At 38.4% G+C, this 23880-nt stretch overlaps 1 protein-coding gene across 1 annotated transcript in view; it reads left to right on the top strand.

Moving 5' to 3' along the window:
• fasn (fatty acid synthase) overlaps positions 1-7632 on the top strand; it is a 61204-nt gene extending 53572 nt beyond the window's left edge. The window contains exons 38-42 of the mRNA XM_069517022.1: positions 102-323; positions 433-644; positions 917-1015; positions 2428-2679; positions 5978-7632. Coding sequence (XP_069373123.1) covers positions 102-323; positions 433-644; positions 917-1015; positions 2428-2679; positions 5978-6088 — 896 coding nt within the window. The 3' untranslated portion in view covers positions 6089-7632. The remainder of the gene's footprint in view (positions 1-101; positions 324-432; positions 645-916; positions 1016-2427; positions 2680-5977) is intronic.
• The last annotated feature ends 16248 nt before the right edge of the window (positions 7633-23880 follow it).

The raw sequence follows: 23880 nt of genomic DNA, 5'->3' as shown, positions 1-23880 counted from the left end.
GCTTTTCCCACTATTTTTCTGTTATAGCATGTTGCTTTTAAAATCATGTGTTTCTCTCACCCTGGGAATACAAGCTGTCTTTCCTTCCTCCAACTATCCAGAATCTCATCATGCTAAGAGAGATGGCGTTAACCTTTCGTTGGAGCCTGATTGGACCCAGCTATTAGTAAACCCCAATAGTCCCACAGTGACACCACTCAACAACATTCAGAGCCAAGAGAGACCACTGTTCCTGGTCCATCCGATTGAGGGCACCATTGCCGCCTTTAAGACACTTGCCTCCAAGCTCAGCATGCCTTGCTGTGGCTTACAGTGCACAAAAGGTAAAGTTTACACAGATATGAAAATATGTATATGATGTGTGTGATTTTACATTATACTGATTCTACAGTGTACAACTAAGCTCATCTTAGTTTATCCCCTCTCTCCAAGACGCGCCTCTGGACAACATCCAATCCCTGGCAGCCTACTATGTCACCTGTATCAGACACGTTCAGCCAGAAGGGCCTTATCGAATTGCTGGCTACTCCTTTGGTGCCTGTGTGGCATTTGAAATGTGTTCTCAGCTGCAGACCCAGAATCAGTCTGTAGAGTACCTCTTTCTGCTTGATGGATCACACTCCTATGTGGCAGCGTACACACAGGTTAGATAAAACACATTCACATATACAAAATAATCACAGATTCCACAATATGACCTGGTGTAATGACATGTAACCATGTACCCGAGAAAAAAACATTTTACACATTTTGTTGTATTAGAGGGTTGTTAGAGACTAACCTAAATGGGATCATCAATAAATCAAAGAATGCACTCAGCATAAATTAATAGGTGAATATTTTTTTTAGGGGGAAAAAATGAAGATTGAAATAACTACATTGATTATAGCAAGTTAAATCAGTATTTTGTTTCCAGAGCTACAGAGCCAAGCTGACACCTGGGAACGAGTCTGAAGCTGAAACTGAAGCTTTGTGTGCCTTTATCCAGCAGTTCACTGGCATTGAGTACAACAAGGTATGCTGTCTGTGATGGAGGTGCACACACATAGTTGCTCACCAAAGATTTTCATTATTCCTCTGTGCTTTCCTAGTGGCGGTGTGTAATACTGTGTATTTAAGGGGTATTTTATTGAAATTTGGAGAGATCCATATAGAGAAAATGTCCTCAAGCAAAGGTCCAGAAGATCATAATGCCTAGCTAGTTAAAAAGCTAGACAAAAAGCCTTTGACAGAGTCCAATGGTAGTATCAATTTGAAATTCTGGCAGGTTTTGGGCCAGAATACAAGATAATAAAAGTAGGTAAGACTCCTCTATACCAAACTACAAAATAGTAGTATCTACAACTCTGTCGAGATAAATCTAGGATGTAGGCAAGGATATCCTCTACCCCCATTGTTATTTATTATACAAATTGAGCCATTAGCTATTGCAGTAAGATCAGATGAGGAGGTTAGACATAGGACAACAGGTTAATTATTCTATTGAACCCAAAAGAAAGAAAAAAATCCAATAAAGAACTATAAAAACTTCTCAATTAAGGCGTTTTGATTGTTTGACATATTTAGTTGTTTGAATTGTACACTGATGATTGTACAGTGGAGGATGCCACATTGTGTAGGGAGACCACATGCCAATAAACACTGCAGAAAAAAATGGTCAAATATAAACATATTTGACCCCAGATAACTTCCATAATTATCATAATAATACATTAGAACCAAAGCTCTTCTTATTTGGCTTATACCCAACCAATAACAACATTAAAATGAGACAATAAATATTTTTAGAAATGGCTGTGCTGTTGGCCAAAACAATCAAAAACCTTGAATGTACCATGAAGAAAAAGATGGGTAGGCCAAGTCTAGGTTAATGGCTTTCTGAATTTTCTCTGCTTTTAGAAAAACTCACATATACTATCAGGGGCAAGTAATCACAAAACATCTGGTTTCCCTTCATATGTTATCTAGAGAAGACTTAACCCATGTAATGGAAGCAAAAGGAGATGCTCTAGTATCTGATACAATGATTGCATACAAGATATTTTTGTCAATATTGGTATATTTAAGTGTGATCCTCATCTTTTTATTTATTGTAGTTTCATTTGTAGCCTTTATTTGTTTTTTGGTTGGGGGGTGGATGTGTTATTGTTTGGTTGTCATATTGTATGTGTCTGTAAGATATATTTACTGTTATGTGTTTTTATAAGGACATTTTGTAATAAAATTCAGAACAGAATACAATGTAGATAATAGACTGTGTTTTGGGAGACATCTAAGACATTTTCATGTCTACAACATCATGTGTAACCTATGTACGTCTGTCCTTAAATCATCAGTTGGATCTATTTCTCTATATTGCCTCAACAAGTTAATTTCTGCAGAGTTCTTCATCCAAATTGTGTCTGAATTCTCCCTCTTATTCTGCAGCTTCTGGAGACTCTTCTCCCACTGTCAGACCTGGAGGCCCGTGTCAACAAGGCAGTGGACCTAATCCTCTCCAGCCACAAGAACATCAGCCGAGACTCACTGCACTTTGCCGCTACTACCTTCTACTACAAACTAAAGGCTGCTGATGGTTATGTGCCCGCGACAAAATACCATGGCAATGTGACACTACTCCGTGCCAAAACCAGCAGTGAATACGAACAAAACCTGGGAGCTGACTACAACCTTAGTGAGGTAACATGCACTAGCACACAACTATTTAAACCTGAATTAATCTGTTAGAGATCATGAAATATTCAGGGAGCAAAGGGAAAAAAATACTTTTTTTGAAAATATACTTCTGCTGAAGGTAAGATTTTGAAGTTAACTGTCATGTTTTCTTCATTTTCTTAGTTTTTTTCTAAAAGGAAAAAGATTTGATTAGTTTTCTCATCATTGTTGCATTGTTGAGAGTCACTCTACATAGGCTTGATAAGCAATACCCTACTGATACACACATATAGTAAGGTTGTGGATGAAAGAAGGTCTGCATTATGCTGTCATTTTAAAAGAATCACATACTGTTGCTGCCAAATCACATAAGCCCTTTTTTAAGACATTAACTCTGGAGAATGTTCGCACAATAGGGTTTGGACTTTATCCGGAGTTTAACTTTCATATATGAACAACGCACAAGAAGATTCTGCAGTCAATGTATTCACAACAGTTGCAGTCTGCTAAATTCTGCAGCTCTAATATTGCTCTCTAGAGAAGAGTCGATATGGGGCTCTAAGCAAAATTTGATTTTAGGGCCCCCCAAATATTAGTATTGCTGCCAACACTATTGACCATTGTCAATGCTAAATGATTCACACACTGACAATTGTTTATTATTGTTATTATTATTCTAAAGGCATAATCTTATATTTAACAAAATGAAAAACTAAATAAACAGATGTTTAACTATTAAACATGGAAGAAAACAGTAAATAGTAAAGAGTTACCCTCACTCAATGTTATTATTCTGATATCTTATTAAGTTTATTAATAGGTATTAAATAGATTCTCAGTTTTGACATTTTTAGGGTCTTAAATTACATTTATTAGGGTCTTAAAAATGTCAAAAGCATTCAATCAGATTTTTTTTAAATGGTGCAAGCACCCTGTCACATGACCTTAAAACATTGTGGGAGTGAGCCAGCTACAGTCAGTGTGCAGTTGCTCTCCTCCACCTTGGGGGCGCCTCTGTGACATTACAACTCTGCTCTAACTGGCTGATATGTTTTTATTCTAAGAATTCAGATATGTTTTGTGCTCCGTATAGTCATAAATGTAAGGTGTTAAAAGCCAAACCCCCATTTTGTACTGGAAAAATTTCCAACACAGGAATAATATCCACCTCTTACCTCGGATTTAAAAATAAATATATTAGATGTGTATGCACTGTATGAATGTGTGTGAATGTAATAACTGTACTGTAAATTGCTTTGAGTGGTCATCAAGACAAGAAAAATGCTACATAAATACAGACAATTTACTTAATATGTAACCACTGGCATCTGTCTGCATCTGTCACTTCACACTACAGTTTAAATTTTCAGCTGAAAGAAAGTTCTCAGTCAACTTTGTTCAAAAACAAGGATTTCCTAATCATCCTTTTAATCTGCAATGAAAAAGTCCAAGTCAAACTAACTTTGTCTGACTTGACCTGCTGATTTGATCTGCCAGCAGCTGTAGAGGGGGAGTAAAAAAACACAGACGTCAAGTCGGACACTTTCTACTTCTCGTAGCATCAGTGAGACGAGATTTTAAAAAATGTTTTTCAATGTGGTTGTCCTCCATGGTCATCTCCTCCTCAAACAACACTGACTCCACAACGTGCCACCAATGTTTTCTTTTAATCCTGGCTACTCATATTCCCCCCGCTGGCGACTCTGTCTTGGGCAACCTCCCCGTGGATGGCGCAGTCTACTGGCTCAATGCAACTCTCTCTTGTCTATCCTGGAAGCTGATTTTCACTATCATAGCCTGTGACCTGCCCCACTGCCAAACTGCACTCCTACAGATCCTTGCAGCTAGCTGTTGGGGAGGATTGACAGTATGTCGATGTCCAAACCAGAACCATAGCCTGTGGCCACTCTGCTAGAGGCCTGAGCTGCCGAAGACGCAAAATACTAGTTATGGAAGTTTTCTAGAAGCTGGTGAAAAAGAGAACTCAGGCAGCAGCTGATGTCTTATGCAGAAGATTTTAATGTAGACATGATGCATCAAGGAGACCAGAAGGTGTAACAATATACAAAGGCTCACAGAGCAACATGAGCAATTGGCACCCCCGAGTCTGAAGATGTCTTCCACAGCATCCCCATATATCTTCCTCTACCTGTGTTACCTATTCATCCATGAATGGCTAGAATTGCTGTCATTCTATTTTGCATGTAGGTGTTTGTATCCTATTGGATAGTTAAAGGAGAAGTTAGTTTTTTTTCAACCTGGTCCTTATTTCCAGCATATGGTATGTAGATCTACTCAACCATAAAGGTTTGGAGTAACTTGGAGTCCTTCGGACGCTTTTTGATCCACACGCGATCGGCGTATATCCATATAACGCAAGTGATTGGGGCATCCACAATACAGCCTCTAAATAACGCATTATCTGCTGCGAAACTCTTTATTTACTATGAATCGCCAGCACTAGTCCCCTGTGAGTCCAAGTTGCTTTGTTTACACAGAGTCGGTTCAGACCTCCATGGGGCCCTAGGAAAAATTCTGCTAAGGGGCCCTCCTAACTGAACCCCAAAAATGTTGGCTTCTGATGCTTGCTGTGCACATGTGGTGCTGAAGAGGAACTTGTGTGTGGATACTAGACTTAATGCTGGTAAAAGCTTGAGAAGAAAACTAAAGATAGTGGGATTATGAATGATCCTCACCCTATCAATGGACTACTCTAGCTTCTGCTGCCTTGCAGATCAATCAATCAAACTAATTTGTATTGCCCTCATTTGACTCATTGGCTAAATCAAAAAATCAATTAAAAGCAAGATTAAAAAGACAGGATATTAATTTAGATTTAAATTATCGATAGTTGGACAAGAAAGGATAGAAACAGAGGTAGGAGGGCCAAATTTAATAATTTTTGTTTTGTTTTCATTGAGTTAAAGGGAATTCTTTGACATCCAGCATTTGATTTCATCTAGCAGTTATAGAGTTGTTGTTTTCTTCAGGAAGGTGTTGTCAGGGGTAACTGGTAAGTAAAACTGTGTCATTAGGCATAACAGTGACAGGAAACACTACACTTCTGAGAAATAGAGACAAAAAATACTGTAGTGGGTAAGTGATGATATCACTCACTGAGTCAGTGGTCATCCAAGACACATTTGTGTTTACACTGTTAAAAGAATGTGTTTGTTCATACCTCTACTAAGAGTTGTTAAGGCTAGAAAGGCGCTATATAAATGCAGTCACTGAATATATGAACTTGTATAGGTGACAAATAAATATATTCAATTATTTCTTTATTTAATGCTAAATAAGTTCTGTTTTTATCTTGATTCAGGTATGTGATGGCAAAGTATCAGTCCACATCATTGAGGGAGACCACCGCACCTTCCTGGAAGGAGAGGGGTTGGAGTCCATTTGCAGTATCATCCACAGCTCACTAGCATAGCCATGTCTCGCGGCAATGGAGGGCTAAAAATGGCCATCCCAACCTCACCCTCCCTCACACTAATTCCACAACATTCCCGAAATAGGTTTCTTCCTTTAGGTAGTTCAAATTATAAGTTTAATTTACAGACTAAGTCATAGGTTCAACAGTCTTTGGACACTGCATGTTTACATGATATGCCCTAATATCCCAGATGCACCTTATTGCTCTTTTCTGTACCTTTTCAAATCCTATTTGTCAATCACACACTCTCTCTAACCAATTAGAGCTCTTAATTTAGAATAGGAATATATTTTGTTGTCTATGAAATAGATGGTTTTAACTGCACATTTTGAAAAGACACTTTTAAATTCAGTATATTTGATAAGATTTGATATTTAGGTTTGTTTTTGTTCATAATTTGAAATGCAAATAATTAGCAGTACTTATGAAATACCCTTTTGCATGTTTTGTAACAACACAACTGTTTAACTGTTAGACTTCAAAAAGTATGCAGTTAAAGGACCACTTTAATGTTTACTGAGCTACAGCGCCCTTCGTAGCATAGCATCAGCATCTCTTTTAATCACTTTGTGTCCATTAAGTGGTTTTCATAAAACAGCCTGTCAATCTCTTGATCAGAACTCTGACTGTGTACTCCCACTCACTGAACTGAAACACAGCTAAATGTTTGGACATTCTGCATGATCCCAGAAGCCCTGCCACTGTAACAAATACACCACACTATTTAGAATGCTTAATGTTTTTAAACTTTCCTGACTGGGTTTTAATGACTTCAAAGTCTTTTTAAATACTGTTTGGCATTACTATTGAACCTTCTGGGCCAGGTTCTGGTAATTTAAGCTGTCACTATCTGTCAGTTATACACTGCTCACAGGAGATCGTACCTGCTCACCAAAGTTACATTACATAAGAACAGGCATTTGGGGTGAGGAATGTGAATTACAGTAGCTCCATTGTTTCTATTCCAAGTCAGTGTACCATCAGAATTATGGTGAAGCAACTATATTAAGGTAAAAATAAAAAAATGTATAGAGTTGCTCAAGCAATTGGTGTCCAAATTAATTAAATACATGTAATGTACTGCAGCTTCAATGCAAATGATGTTATCTTTCAATATGTTATTTGATTAATCAAACAGTTGGCAAGGGTCATTTAGGTAGTAAGTAATCTCTCATCTAAAAAGTTGACAAACAGTTATTACCTTTATACTGCAGTACCTCAAATAAATGTTTGCAGAAAATTCTGAGCAGCAAACCCTTGAGCAGCAAGGGGATTCACTTGGGATCTTTGCTAAAAGGCTGTATCCTGTTAGAGCTGTCTCTGACTCCCATGACCTCCCTGGCTTTATAATGCCAGGAACTCATCTAGTCCCACATAACATCAGTCAACCTGACTTCTGAGGCCTCCACTCTAGTCTATGAAGGGTCAAGTGACTGGAGGCAATGTGGTGACTGATTGCAGTGAAGAGAAGGAAGTGACAGTATATGTTCATCTCTTATATTGTAATTTTGTTATGACTAATAAAAGCATTGTACCAAGTACTTTGACTATTTTTTGTCTTTTTCCACCAAAAGTTGTCATATAGAAAATACACATGATGTATAAACGTCTTTATGTAAAGTACTCTACAGGACACTGAATGTAGACTGTATAGCAGGTGTAGCCAATGTGTTGCCTGAGATGTTCTATAATAGTCACCACTGAGATTTATTGCTAACGATGATCAGCGCAGACACCATAGGCAGACACACATTACATATCCTTGCACAGAACCATGCCACATGTCCTTCCTCCTCACTCCACCACTGACCTGCCGTCACACACTTTGACAGTAAACACATGAACAGGACTGAAGTTTACTTTATGTTCGTTTGATTTGCTTAAGAGTTTATGAGACATGTATTTAGACACATGAAAAAAAAGGCTGTGTTCGTAATTGGAAAAGAGCAGAGTAGCAGAGTCTCTTGTTTACTGGTGCAGAGTGATGCTCCTCAATGCAGTGGCGCTGTCAAGGTGGTGGTAGGTCGGAGAGGGGCTTTGAATAATTGATAAGATTAACAGTGAAATAATTCAAGTTACATGTTAAAATATACATGTGTTTTCCTATAATTGGTAAATAATTATTATCAATGATTGTTTGGAATCATTACCAGTAATAAGTGTCCCAGCAGGTAAGGGGCGTCGACTGCCTTGTACTGTACATCAGCCAGAACTCGTTAGGCCAAGTACAGCACGGTGGAAAAGGAGTGCCTGGCAATCCGTTGGGCGGTCAACACTTTTCATTATTACCTCCTGGGACGCCCATTTACCCTATGTTCGGACCATGCTCCGCTCCAGCAGCTCCACTGCATGAAAGATACCAATGCGCAGATTACTTGTTATTTGGCCTTACACCCTTTAAATTCAAGGTGATCCATAGGCCAGGGGCGCAGATGGTTGTGGCTTACTTACTCTCCCATTCAGATTGGGGGGAGTAGGTTAGGCTGGATGGCTGCCCAGCCTAAGTAGGACAGTGGGGGTATGCTGTAGTGAACCATCCCTTAGTTATGCTGCTATAGGTCTAGACTGCTGGGGGGACTCCCATCATGCACTGAGCACCTCTACATTTCTTTCTGTCTCTCTGCTCCCCCACACACTCATTTATTTATTTTAATACATGTCAATTACTATTTCACTTTGTGCTCCCATAGTCTCTGTCTCTCTTATTCTCTCTCATTTCAGATATCTCTGACCCCGAACCAAACAACTTTTACCATAATTACTATTATTAATTACAATATTTCAGTAATTAATTGTTATATGAATTGTGCCTGTTATCAATAATAATTAACAGTCTTTACACTGTGTTCCCGTTCTTTCTCGCCTCTCTCTCCCCCTCCTCCCCCTCCCCACTATCACTCTCTCTTCTCTCCCCTCTTTTCCACCCATACCTCCTCTCATTCCCCTTTTTCTTTGCGCACCCTAACCGATCGAGGCAGGTGACCGCCCACATTGAATCTGGTTCTAGAGGTTTCTCTCTGTTAATAAGGGAGTTTTTCTTCTCCACAGTCACCAAAGTGCTGCTCATTGTGGGAATGGTTGGGTTTCTCTATATTAATAGGATTGTAAGGTCTTGACCTTCTATGTAAAGTGACTTGAGATAATGTATATTATGATTTGGAGCTATACAAATAAAATTGAATTGAATTGAAAAATTGGATCTTCCATTATAAGGCAACACAAGCTGTATACAGTTCCATTGCAAGGACTAGGTCCTCTCTGTTCATTGTCATCATGCCTCCACTGCTTCCCGAGAGACCTGTGTCAGGAGATCTTGCCCTCCAAATAGATGAGGGATATATTGCTTTGTCTAAAAACATACAGTCAGTAATTTCTATAAAGATTGCCAGTGCTGAGCAACATTCTTTGCCGATGAGATTTCTGTAAAAATCTTGACTGCATGTGTGAGGATGCCTGTTACTGGTTGAATCAGCTTCTTCACACTAAAAATCACAGAAGTTACTGAAGTTTGTGAATAATCCACAAACAAACATATACATTGATAGATAAATTCAACAAGTAGACACTATAACAGCCTCATTGTTGCTTTGTTCTTTTGCATCCAACATCATCCCCACACCACACTCACGCTTCATCCATGCATCCACACTCACTCACTCACTACTGATTACAATGATGAACACACCTCATTACCCCCCTTGTTTGGGTTATGTTTATTGTCTGATCATTTTATTTAAATAAATTACTTTTTTTGGCTTTCATGTCATGGCTATTGAGCCAGGTCATGACAGATGGTCATCGTTAAAAATGCCAATGTGAAAAGTTGAGGCATGCACCCACTTTCTGCTTAAGGAAAATGAGGAGCAGAGCTTGTTCCTTCAAAATCATTCATGGCATGCATAACAGTCAGGTCAATTTAAGCCTGGGCAGGTCGAAGAGAGTTTTGGGGCATTAAGTCAGAGAAGGCCACATCAAGGATTTTAGTATTTCTAAAACTGCTGAGGGTCGAGGAGGGAGGAGTGATCATGCCACACATAAAATGTGGCCCTGACATGTCAAACAAATATGCCCAACATGGCAAACCTGAAATCTGATTGGTTAAAGAATATGACAATTCACATTATTATCCCCATTTGTCTCAACAGCAGAGGGGATTCATTCGAAATTCTGAGGGCCTCAGGGTAGATTTTCTTCCCCCGGAAACAGCATGAGTGGAAATCTGATTGGATAAAAGTTCTAATTTATATGAGCTACACTGGAAACAGTCCAAGGGACAGGGTAGCCTTGAAATAAAATTAATAGACTGATTGATGAACGACCATTGTAAAATACAGATGGCATTAATATAAATTTGATTTTCCGATTCTGTCAATCTCTTTTAAAACATATTTTAAGCACCCTGCAAACATAGATCTCTTAGGAAAGATGTAACATTTACTAAAATCCAGGGTTTTAATTTTGAATGTGACACACATTGATGCATTACTCACCTTTTTTCCACACACAGCCATTGACAGACAACTGTGGTAACTATGAGACATATTCCAGATAGAAACAGCAGCTAGTAGTAATAATGCTCCATGAGGCTATTCACAAAATTAACTCCACATGAAGAGAGTAGGGGTGAGAAACTCTAGGCACCTCCCGATTCGATTTGATTCTGATTCAGAGGGCTACAATTCAATGATTAAACAATTATCAATGCATCTTGATGCATCAAATAATTTAATTTCTATTCATGATTTTTTTTACCACTGCATAACTAGAGGTGTTCATCTTCACTAGCCTCATTATTTTTGCTTGTAAAAAGTATTTCAACATAGAGCTCACTTTACTAAGGCCAGGCTGGCAAAGATCTATCCGAATACTGACCCATTATGTCCCCGATGTAGAGGTCAGCCAGCAGACCTAATGCACATGTTCTGGCGGTGTCCGAACCTCTCCACCTTTTGGGTAAGTATCTTTAAAGCTTTTAGTGAGATGTTTGGAACCCAGTTAGATCCTGATCCGATCTGTGCCCTCTTTGGTCTGACACCAGTGGAAACTCGGACTGTCTTACCAGCTATAGCCTATGTAGTTGTTGCGAGACATTTGATCCTTTTCAGATGGAAACAACAAGCTCCTCCATCCTTTTCTCACTGGGTCAATGATGTTATGTATTTCTTAAAGCTAGAAAAAATCAAATACACACTCAAAGGATCCTCTCAATCCTTTTTCAAAGTATGGAGGCCCTTTCTTGACTTTTATGACTCCTTGCAGGAGCCCTTTGACAATGAATAGGGTGGAACTACACGATTGATCGTTTGATAATTTTTGTTGTTGTTGTTGTTGTGATTGCGTCTGTTTTGTTATTCTCTTTTATCTCTATTTTTGTTTTCTTACTCCCCAAGTGTGTTTTATATCCTATAAACCTATAGATGGGTGGGTGGGTGTGTGGATGGGAGGGGATGGGAATGGTGAACTCACTGTGTCAACGTATCTGCTGAACAATTCACTTCTACATTTTGGAGATAAATGTGTAGCTTGAAGTGATATGCATATGTTCTGTATTTTTCATCTCTGTGGGATAATAATTGTAAAAAAACATTAAAACATATTTACAAAAAAAGGGTATTTCAGACTGTTATTGTTATTACAAGTGTGCTGTAATTTACAAAACAAGTTATTATAACAATTTAAAAAATCTAAAGTCTCAAACAGTGTTTAGTGCTGACATTTATTCAGTTCAGACTTCACATCTTTAGCCTTTACTGTATAAGGGTGGCACAGTCTGGCGCCCCTTGTCAGCATCAATGCGCACTACTCCGCTGGTCAACAAGAAACTCTGCTTCTCTGCTCTTTTCTAATCAGTCACACTGAGAGCTGATCTTTATAAAAAATATTTATGTTCCAGGATAAGTGGGGGTGGTTTCTTCTGCAACAATAAAGTAAAAAAACTCTGCGTTGTGTTCTGCGGGGATGCTTATCTTCTGTGTGTGTATTTGTGTGTGTGTGTGTGTGTTTGTGTGCACTTGTGTATCTATTGGACTTCGGCGTCATTACACATTCACCAACAGGGGACCATGGAACCAACAGGGGGCATTGTTTAGGTCCCCTGTTGGACATGCTTTAAATCATATTAAAATCATGTGAAAAACCATCTGGTGAATTTTTTTTAACTTTAGCCAAGAGGGGACCTGAATGTGTATGTGTGTTAAAGTCGATGTTCAGCAGTGTCCCTGCAGGGGACCCATTCACACACGTCGCTTTTTACACTCCTCCATAGTGTGAACGACTTGCAGCCCCTGCAGCCTTTCAGACTGTAGAGAGGCTATCAAACAGGCTACTTAATGAACAAAACAGTACCTTGAAACATAATGTTATTTTTTGAAACAAGATATAAAGGTACAGTTTTAATGGATGTTGCAAGTTTTAAGCTCAACACTGTATTAGGTGTAATAGAAATTTAAAATTTTTGAAAAATTGAACCAAATTGAAATAAAATGGTCAGCATTAGAACATTTCTTTTGAATTTTGATTATACACTAAAAACAAATTGGTCATGCTATTGTTGCTTGTCTAGTTTTTTAAGCACAGGGTTTTAATTTTACAATAAACTTGTGTGCTCAATCTGTATTTAAAGGATTTTTTTGGTGATTTACAACACAGAAAAGGGTCCACACTTGGTTTATATGGAATGACAGGGGTCCACTGTTGGCTGGTATATAATGACACAAGTTCTCACTGAGTTAGCATGGAGCGACATACAAACTCCAGCATAAAAAATTACTGATATTAACGTATTGGCACAACAATTAAAAATGCTCCTCCTATATTTATAGGAGGAGCGGGGACTCATCAGTTTGTCTGAAATACGAGGAAAAGTCATCTATAGGATAGATTCATCTTACTAAGTCCTATGTTAAACTACTGCAGCACACATTTCTACAGTCTATTCATTTTTCACCCCACTGGTGTTTTATATCCTTGACTGCATTGTTGTCATGGGAAAAAATACTTAAACTACTCACAATTTGACACGGCCTGATGGCTCGGAGCCACAAAAAGTTATTCTGTGGGCCATAAGCAAAAATTGATAATTCTATGAGAAAGAAAATCATCAAAACTTAATACAAACTGTGGTGGCGGGCTATGGTTAGGGCGCCAACTGCTGGACAACAGGGAGGAGTGGCTCAGCCGGTGATCGGACAGCTGTGCAGAATCAGGTAATCAGGCAATCAATAAGAGCATGCTGGTAACCTGGTTCTGCTCTCTTGCAGTAGGCTGGCTTCCTGAGACTGGAGCAGCTGGCGGACATGTGTGGATGTGTGGGTGGGTTGAGAGACCCTCGAAGACATATGTGTGTGGTTGCCAGGAGAGGCGACCAGAATAAAGACTGAGTTAAACCGACATTCTCTCCTCCCGTAGTTTCCCGGAGTGGGCCGAGTAATCCCACACAAACATTTCGAATGAAGTAGCACCATTAATGTTGCAATGTTTTAAAATGTGGGGTGTACTGTGTATACTATTGCAACACACATTTTTATACTCCTTGACTGCATTGTTGTTATGGGAAAAATACTTAAATTAAAACTCAGGGTTTTAGGTCATTTTAATGTACTTGCATCCTATATCTATATTTACAGGGATGCATTTTACTTATTATTCGCATCGCAGAAAAAAAGGGTCCACGCTTGGTTCATATGGAATGACAGGGGTCCACTGTTGGCTGCTACATAATGACACAAATTCCCACTGAGTTAGCATGGAGTGACATACACACTCCAGATTGAATGAATAAAAAAGAAATAAGCAAAATGGTCAACCAAAGAAAAGAATTATAATATAAAGCATAATCTAATTTGTAGTGTTATATTTTAGTAAAGTGGTAATGTTGTCACTAGCTTTTGAAATGTGTGATGTACTGGAAAAACACAAGTGAAACAATATTAAACTATTTCAGATACTGACATAAAAGTGCTACCAGAGAACAGTAAGTTAACAGGTAAAGGGGGAAAAAATGTGTTAATGGGAGTCACCAGTTTATCTGAAATACAGTACAAATGATAAATCAGGTAGAGTACAAATTAACCTCACAAAGCTCAGTGTTAAACTATTGCAACAACAATTTCTACAGTCCCTAAGGCTGTACTGGAAATGTTTTACTTCTTGCCTGCATTGTTGTCATGGGAAAAATAAAAGTGTGACTTGTTTTTGTTTTTCTGATGATGACAGTCTATGTAACATGTTGATGATAAAAAATGTATTGGCAAATACAGAAGGCATATTTGATGGATGAAACTGAGTTTGCATAAAATAAACAAGTTATTTATATTGATTTTTCTTTGGAACTTTGTGCTATAAAACAGAAAAGGAATGACTTTAGTCCACACTTTGGCTGTACAAAATGACACTGGTCCTCTGTTGAATTGGATGGAACAATACTTAACCTGCTAGGTTTTTGTTTAACGGTTTGTATTCAGCAAAACTCAGAAAGAAGTGTCAAAATGCAGAACAGTTTGTGTTAGGTCAAAGTTTATTTGAAGTGCTTTGAAGTACATACAATCACACACTCCTAAACTGAGAGTTTCTCACTTGCTTTTGCTGCACTCCTAACGACAGAAATGGCTTTCATCATAATAAACAATCAAGACAGCTTATCATATGAAAAATCCCCCCCCCCCACGGTAGTACAAACTTTCCACCCTCAGTGATGAGTGCTGTTAGACAACAATTGCTAAATAAATAAATGACAGTACAGTAATTAAAGTATATAAATATCAAAAACAGATATTTCAATATTATGGCAATAATGCAATGTTTACATAAGCCGGGTAAAAAAAAAAAGCACAAACAGTGAAAGAATTAGCTGTAGCCAACTACAACAGCTCACATGTTAAATTCAGTACACTGAGGCTCCGTTTACATGGACTACCAACATTGTGACCCTCACACTGATGCTCCGTTTATATGGACTACCAACAGTGTGACCCTTACACTGATGCTCCTTAAAGCGAGCTACCAGTATTCAGGCACACAACACTGACACTCCATAATGCGAGCTCTCAGTATCCAGATGATTGCACTGGTGCTCCATAATGTGAGGTGTCAGGATTCCGACAGGATTCTGCGAATGGAAGAACGTACCCCTTTTGACTCAAGGGCAATGATGATCTTTTAAAGCCCCAGTTGCCTTTCTTGATGTAGCAGTGCTGTCTTCGCAGTGTCCATCCTCTTAAGTTTCTGAAAACACATGGCAATAAAATATTTACATGTGATTCAGGTGATTTAATAATTTAAAAACACTTGAGTTTAGTGGGCAGATTTTTCTTTACCATTACTACAGTGCATATAGTGGAACATTTTACCTTTTTGATTTCTGTTAGCAGTCCCCTCAGATTGGACATTTGCGTCTGAGTTGCTGGACTCCTCTTCAGCTCCTACATGCTTTCTTAGTTTGGTTGATGTGAGATTTCCTGGGTGTTTAGCTCCACAGCTCTCAGCAAACCATTTTAAGCTGTCATATCCACGAATGCTCTGTTGAGATCCATAAAATGGATGGGCAAAAATGTAGGGATTGGTTGGGGAAATCCCAACCTCTTTTCTAGTTTTAATCAGAAGTTCCACAGACTATTTTATATTTTTCGGGAACAGCACAGGTACTTTGCGGCCCCTTTTCCCCCGAATCTCTACCCTGATGAGATTCTCACATATTTTTTTTTCAAACGGTGAAAGGCCCTCCAAAATTTCATCATGCATGCTGTGTTTGTTCCTCTGTAAGTACAGTATGTGTTGAGTTCCATTCTCAAAACTTCTCCTTCACGGCGGCGATTGAACAGGATTAACTGTGCCAGGGTGACTTGAGAGAGCTCACTCCATGATTTCTGTGATGGTTAATCAATAAGAATGTTTTTGTGGACCTCCTCAAGACATTTCAGGTGGTCCTGGAGCTTTTTGATGTCTTCTGACAAAGGTAGTATTTGGGGGCTGTTCCATTTCTTCTGGTAAAGGGTTTTCAGGGCATTGGATGACACGTGTCGTCCATTCAAGTTCAATCAACTTGATAAGTTGCTCTGCTTTTAACTTTATGTCATCGTCCCCTTGACGCAGAGCCTCTCCTTGCAAAATGTAAAACACTTTCACAAGAGAAGGGCTCAGTTTAAGTGCTGTTGAGGGCACTGAGAATCTGTTGGATAACTCATTAAACCCGGTCATCTGTTTTACAGACTCAAGGACTGTGTTGAAGATCAAGTCCTTCAAAAAGACAATGTCCTTGTCGATGTTTCTTGCCATCAGAACAAGTCTGGCAAGTTCCCTCATCTTGTTTCTGATGTCTGCACGATGCCGTCCAACTTCTCCATTTTTGAGGAACATTCTCTCTCCCAGTGAAATAATAAGGGTGTCAGCCTTTACTAACTGAGTTACATTGTCATACGCCATTTCCTGGAGAACCGTTTTAAGTCCAGTGGAAATTGCAATACCCATGGGTAACATCAGGGAACAACTTGCCTGAATTCTTCTTATCACCTGCTTATCTTCTTTCACTTGGAGTCTGCAACGTTTGTGGTGTCTCCAGAGATCTGTCTTTATATACATGGCAAAGCAAAACTTGCAAGGCAGGTAGTTAGTTGCAGCTGATGGATAGTTTGCTTGCCTTTATGGTATGATTTGTCCTTTCCCAGAGGACAGGACAGAACAGTTGTGGTGATAGTTTCCTATGTTTCTTACTTTGGTCAAAAGCAAGCAGTGCATTGTCGATCCTTCCTTGTGTGCAATTGCCTTGGCCACATCAGGTTTATCTGAATGCTTCTGCTTCAGATGTCTCGTGATTTTTGTGTAAGGCTTCTCACAGTAATGACAATAATTCTTCTTATCATAGACACGTTGGTGTGTTTAAGACATTTTCACTGCGATGTTATGTTGTTGAGGGTTACTGAAATGTGAATTCTGTTCAGTTTTAGAAGGTGGTTTTCCATGGATTACTTCCTTTTCTGCCATTTCTTCTTCTGATTGTTGATCCTCAACTTCTTCTTCATCTGACATTTCCAGAGAAAGGGAAACCTTTTCCTCTGTGGTCTGAAATAAAGAAAATGTAACTTATTAATTACTTTGCAAATAATTAGATAATTATATCATACATGCATCACTTTTTCATACAAAGTTATGAATTTCTTCACCACTGCTTATATAATTAAACTCTTACTTACCATTTCACACTCAGAAAATGCCTCTCCTGTGGGAGAAGATGGAAGCAACAGGTTACTGCCAATAATATCAACTTGATCGCTGACAATATTCTCTGCAATGTCCATCTCATCTGGGGTTTCGGGACAGTGATTTGCTGTATGGGTTCCATCCTGTAACAACAATAACAACAACAACAGAAAGTAGTGGATGAATTCATACTGCATTTTAAGTGACAGTAAAGAAATGTAGGCATTGGAATGAACAGTAAGACAAAATCTCTACTGTGGAAAAATCTTTAGTGTCTTACAGTTAATAAACTTTATATTGCCCAACCCTACTTGAAAACCATTACTTACTTTATTTTGATTCTCATTCCCAGCCTTGTTCGTGGTTCAAGTATAATCAGACTGATCTGTCAAACCTGTATATAAATCAAGATATGTTTGATCAATTTCCATGGAAGTGATTTAAGACAATGTTCCAAATTATATAATATATTTAAAACTATGGTACTTACACATGACAGCCTGAAGGCATTCTTCAATGGTGGGACGTTCTTCAAGTGGTCTACTCAGCATCTAGGTAATAATATCTTTCCATCTTTCCTCACATTGAAGAGTGAAGTTGCCCATTCTGACATTTTGAGATAGCCCAATGGGATCATTGGAGTAGGGCATTTTAGATTGAAAGGGATGTTGTCCATCAGTCAGGATGTAATGCACCAAGCACCCTGCTACCTAAAATGTAATGGATTACATTAAAATAATGTCCACTAACAGTCACCATGGCAGCTCTTTGCAGTAAATTAATGGCAAGTAACTAGCCAATCTGTACAGGGTGAATTATAATTATAATTATAATAATAAAAGTTACTTTGAATATTGACAGGTGGCCACTTTACCATGGTGTAATTCCATTATTATTTTGAAGAGATCCAAACAACATTGTAATGATGGACCAAAATGCCATCATCATGTACAATAAAATTTACATTTTCAAGGTCAACTTACTTGAATATCTGATTCCTTCTTATATTTGTATTTTTTAAATGAGATCATGGAAAAACAAGAGAATATATAAAGCATACCACAGTGTAAACATAATGGGAATGTCTGGAATTTCTTCAGTGAATATAGATGAAGAAAGAAACCTTACCTTCTTTTCTATGTGCTTATTGCAAGAGGATGCAGTGGTTTTCTAAACTAAAGGACATTCACATCATGAAATTAAAGTATACAAGATTGTGTTTGTTTTAATCACTGACAGTATTTAAAAGGGCCACTCTGCATTTTGAGTTTTAACAATATGTTTAAAGGAATGTATGCCAGTTTGCAAAGCACATTTATAATATCAGTTAGGGTCAACAGTTTTTTTTAGTTAGGGCCTTCATAGTCGTACACAATTTCTTCTCCTGCGAGTATTTCTTGGGTTGCAAATGAACACAGATGTGTGCTATTCTGCTCATCCAGAATCTGTTGGTCACATAAGCACAAACACAAATGAATTACAGTCAGTTTGTAATTAAAACAGTTAATAAATGAACACAGAGTTACTTCTGACAGTCTTTCCGTATTTTTACTGCCATCAATGCTGAAAAAAATAAAATAATAATAATAATACACTTATTCATAGTTAGGACATTCATGCAGTTTTTTTAGATTAGATTCAACTTTATTGACATTGCACATGTCACAAGTACAAAGCAATGAAATGCAGTTGTACTTACCAGAAGGTTTGTCCTCAAAAGGAGTAGAAATACAAAAATGCTGCATCTACATCTGAGTACTCTTTATACCGGGCCTCTCCTTCCAAACCAGTGATATTTCTTCCAACATACTCCAGCAAGAAATCTCCTGGCTCAATGTTTTTGGTTGCAATAACTCCATAACCTGAAAAACATGATGAGGGTAGCAGTGATCAATATGCAGTTCACTGCCATATTCAGTAGCAACCAAACTGGGATTCTTTAATTAAAAAATATGGACCTACTTGAGGGTAGTGAACAGAAAATCTTATATACTTAAACAAAAACATACCTTTCTCTCTGCTGATAAGTTTCTTCTGAAATATGTTTTTGTCCTTCCCAGAAGCGATGAAGTGCAAGGCTTCCTTTTCAGGACAAACCCTTCTGGGCCTCATTTTTCTGTGAAAAATTAAATATATATATCTATATAGATATAGATATATATATAGATATATATATTAAACATGATACACTGTCTTGACCCATAACAACTTGGTTCCAAATGACTGTTTATACAAAAAGCTATACAAAGCATGTTAACCTTAACTTGGGTGACTTCATGAAAAGATACAAATCTATCAGTATTTTTGCAACATAGTTTTACCAACAGACTAAATAGAATCACAAAAGGGAAATTTGTTAAAATGTGGGACTTACCTGTTGTTTTAGCCTCAAAAAAGAGTAGAGAAATCTCAAGGTTGGTTGTTGTCCTCCAAAATGTTGCAGTGTTCAACACTCAACACCTCAGTTAAACAGTGGCAAAAGTGCAAAGAATTCAAAGATTGATTTTTGTCTTTCAAAAAGTGGTCAACACTTCCAACACCTCCTAAAAATAAAGTAGTAAAAAGGACACAAATCTAAGTTAGAATTTCGTCCTCCCAAATGTTGCAATGTGCTCTGCAATTCCAACACTTCTTCAAAAATCTGTATTAAAAAGAGTAGACAAATCCAAGGTCGGTTTTTGTCCTTCAGGAATTTGCAAAGTGGTCAACACCTCCAAATCACCAAAGACTGTCTCCTTCTGTAAGGAGCCCAGAATATATACAGTCCTGATGAGCTATCTGGGCAGTGATTGGTTCTGAGGATAAGACATCCCTAATGCTGCCATACACATGCAAATTTAAGGCAGAAAGAACTGAAGGTGTCTTGGTTTTAATTATTTTCTGCCTACTGTGAAAAAGGAATAAAAGTGAAAATGAAAGATTTAAATTGTATGGGGTGCAGGAGATGTCACCCAATAGCACCCTAAATGGATGGGGAAACATAACTAAATCCTGGATTGTGTTAGATCAGGGGCCTGTTGTTCGCATGTAGAATAAAGAGATTCAGGATAAGTGAAAAAGCTAGACAAATAATTGAAAAAAAAAACAACCTTGGATTATTGCTTGTACTCCCACTCTTTACAAAATGACTATGAATAAGCTGATATTAGATTGTTTTATTGTATGTACAGTCCATATCCATATCTATAGTATCTAGACTCATTTCTGCTTAGAATCAGAGTGAAATAAATACATCTTATATTGTGCCCCTTTGACTTTGTGCAAACTCTCAGATCCTTAGTCACAATACTTAAGGTTTGGCAGCATTCAAATATGCTTCACCTTCTATATTCGCCAATGCATGTTTGTCATTACGTGTAATATTTTCCCTCTCTCTCTCACACAAACACACACACACACACACACACACACACACACACACACACACACACATACACACAAAACATGAACTAAGGTTTAGTTTAATAATGCTGCCTGTGACAAAAATGAAGACAGGTACTCATGAACTCCAGTAGAGCTAATACTTTGAGTAGAAATGTGTGTCACAGTGGTTCAAGAGTGGGCTGTTTGGGGTTATTCCATTCACTAGCAGATTTCTCCCCTGCATTTCTGACAATCTGATCAATCAAACCTAAACTCTCATGCCATGTAAAGTTGTTGTTCCCAGACAGCATTTCTAATGGTAGACAATGGTAGCTCATGTAAATGCCCTATGACAAAATATGGTTTCCCCCTCCAGAGACACAGGGCATTAAACACCTGGCCATTTTCCGTTCCAACTTGGTCACACGACTACTGACAATGATGTTTTTTATGGCCTAATGTATATATCAATGAAGGAGTGTGAGCGTTGCTTCAAACCATTTAACAGGGGACCTGTGTAATTTTGATCAAACAAAGAGGGGTCCTCAATCACTTTATACAATCCAAGTGAGGACCAATTTTTCTGTTTTTGAGCACTAAGTTCAAAATAAAATTCTACACATTAAACTCTCTTTAAAACTCTGCTTCCTGTTTTGCTGGTTACGAGAGAGGCAGTAGGTAACTATCAGGGACAAGTAATTGCAGGTTGTAAGGATGCTCAAGTGCAGGAAAGTCATTATCATTTTCAAAGCCAGATTTACTTTGGCCGAATGTCCCTAAGTATCTTCCCATCCCACAACAATAGTATCAAGCTCAACATGCCTAATGCATTCTGATGTCTCATTCATGTAATTGAGGGGAAATTAGTGCAGGTTGTAACTCCAATGGCACTCTAGACTGGCACCTACAAACACTTAAACTCAAATTTGTGTCTCAATAGCAAAGGGATATGGTGTCACTTAAACTGTACATTTGTGTCTCAATAGCAAAGGGACATGGTGTGGTTAAATTGTTGATTTCAGGTGATAGGACCATAGCCACACTGCCTCTATGAATCTCTCACTGCTTTTAACCATATATGTTGTAAAGCATTTCCCTCTACATGCACCACTGCTGGTGAGCCTGCTGTTTTAAGAAAAATCTCAGCATTATTCTTTCTGCGTCATCACAGAGTAGTTAAACAGTAGACCTTTTGGGGTTATTCCATCCACTAGCAGATTTCTCCCCTGCATTTCTGACAATCTGATGAATGCTAATCTCTCATGCCATGTAAAGTTGTTGTTCCCAGACAGCATTGGTATGGCATGGTAGCTGACAAACATTGTTTCCCCCTCCAGAGACACAGGACATGAAACACCTATACAAACCTCATCAAACTAAAAGGAGAGATCATATTACCCCTTTCTTAGCTTCTCTACATTGGCTCCCTGTAAAATTCAGAATAGATTTCAAAATCCTGTGTTGTATATTGGGGTAGCGATGATGTGAAGATGATGAAGGAATCTCCGCTGACACCGTCTTGATTGTATAAAAGGTTTATTACAAAAAGTTCAGCATCAATACAAGCACTGCAGTCTGCTTGGAGAGAGATCTGGGGCCAATATGAATCTCTTCTGCCTAACAGATTCAACTCCCTGTTTATATATGAGAGTTGTTGTCGTAAACCTAAAGAAAACCCATCTGGATTTCCTCCAGCCCTCCTCATCTGCCTGGTAACAGGGAGGGAAAGGCGCCAGCTAAAATTTAGAGTGACCATTAGAGCCGTGATCTAATGCCCTGATGTCAACATTCAGTTTTCCTCTGAAAACCTAACTTATGGACCTCCGAATCCTCAGGACCTATGGGCTTCAGACCCATAGATTAACTTCCTTCAAAGAGAACACAACACATGGCATTTCAGACACCACACCTGCTCCTCACATTTAAAGCCCTCAACAATCAAGCCCCTTCATATATCAAAGACCTGATAACACCATATTATCTAAATTGATCACTTCGTTCACAAAACACAGGCTCTCTTGTGGTTCCAAGAGTCTGTAAGAGTAGAGCAGGCAGTAGAGCGTTCAGCTACCAGGCTCCTCTCCTGTGGAACCAGCTCCCACTCTGGGTTCTGGAGGCAGACACCATCTCTACATTTAAAGTTAAACTTAAAACATTCCTTTTTGATAAAGCCTATAGTTAGTTCTGGATTAGGTGAGTTCTGAACCATCACTTAGTTATGTGGCTATAGGTCTAGACTGCTGGGGGAACTCCCATCATCCACTGAGCACCTCTCCACTTCTCTCTGTCTCTCTGCCCCCCCACATTCATTAATTAATTTATTTTAATAAATGTCAATGACTATTTCACTTTGTACTCCCATAGTCTCACTCTGTCTTTTTCTCTCTCATTTCAGATATCTCTGACCCCGGAACCTCAGGACAACAACTTTACCATTATTAATTGCAATATTTCAGTAATTCATTATGATATGAATTGTGGCTGTTATCAATAATAATTAATAGTCTTTACACTGTTGTTTACATTTTAACTAGTCAGATCTGATACCTGATGGCGCTCAAATGTTTCCGGTCTTCCTCACCCCCTCTCCCCTACTTCCTCCTCCCCTCTTTTCCACCCATCTCTCCTCTCCTTCCCCCGTTTTCTATGCTCACCCCAACCGGTCGAGGCAGATGACCGCCCACATTGAGTCTGATTCTATGTAAAGTGCCTTGAGATAATGTATATTATGATTTGGCGCTATACAAATAAAATTGAATTGAATTGAATCAAACACCTGGCCATTTTTTCCTTTCCAACTTGGTCACATAGCTATTGACAATGATGTTTTTTTCTGGCCTTATGTATATATCCATGTAGGAGTGTGAGCGTCGCTACAAAGCATGTCACAGGGGACCTCATTTTGATCAAGTTGGGCCCAACTTTTATGTTTTAGAGCACTAGTTTCAACAAAATTCTATATGAAACTCTCTTTAAAAATCTGCTTTCTGTTTTGCTGGTTATGAGAGGGGCTGTAAGGCATCGCTACACTGAATATTTCAGTGTACATTCCCATACATGTTAAACTAAACAACTCAAGGATTAAAAGTCATTTCTGTGGCAGAAAATGTTCTCTACAAAATTGAGGTAAGAATTACATGGCAAATGCTTTTTCTCTTCACAAAAAAATGTGTTTCACAAATATACACCCTCTAGAATATAAAAATGTTGGTAGCCAGTCACCACTTATACTT

Source organism: Paralichthys olivaceus, chromosome 21, assembly GCF_024713975.1.
Source record: "Paralichthys olivaceus isolate ysfri-2021 chromosome 21, ASM2471397v2, whole genome shotgun sequence".
In the NCBI taxonomy this organism is placed as follows: Eukaryota; Metazoa; Chordata; class Actinopteri; order Pleuronectiformes; family Paralichthyidae; genus Paralichthys; species Paralichthys olivaceus.
Note: the sequence above shows the minus strand (reverse complement) of the source record. Positions and strands in the feature narration are given on the sequence as shown.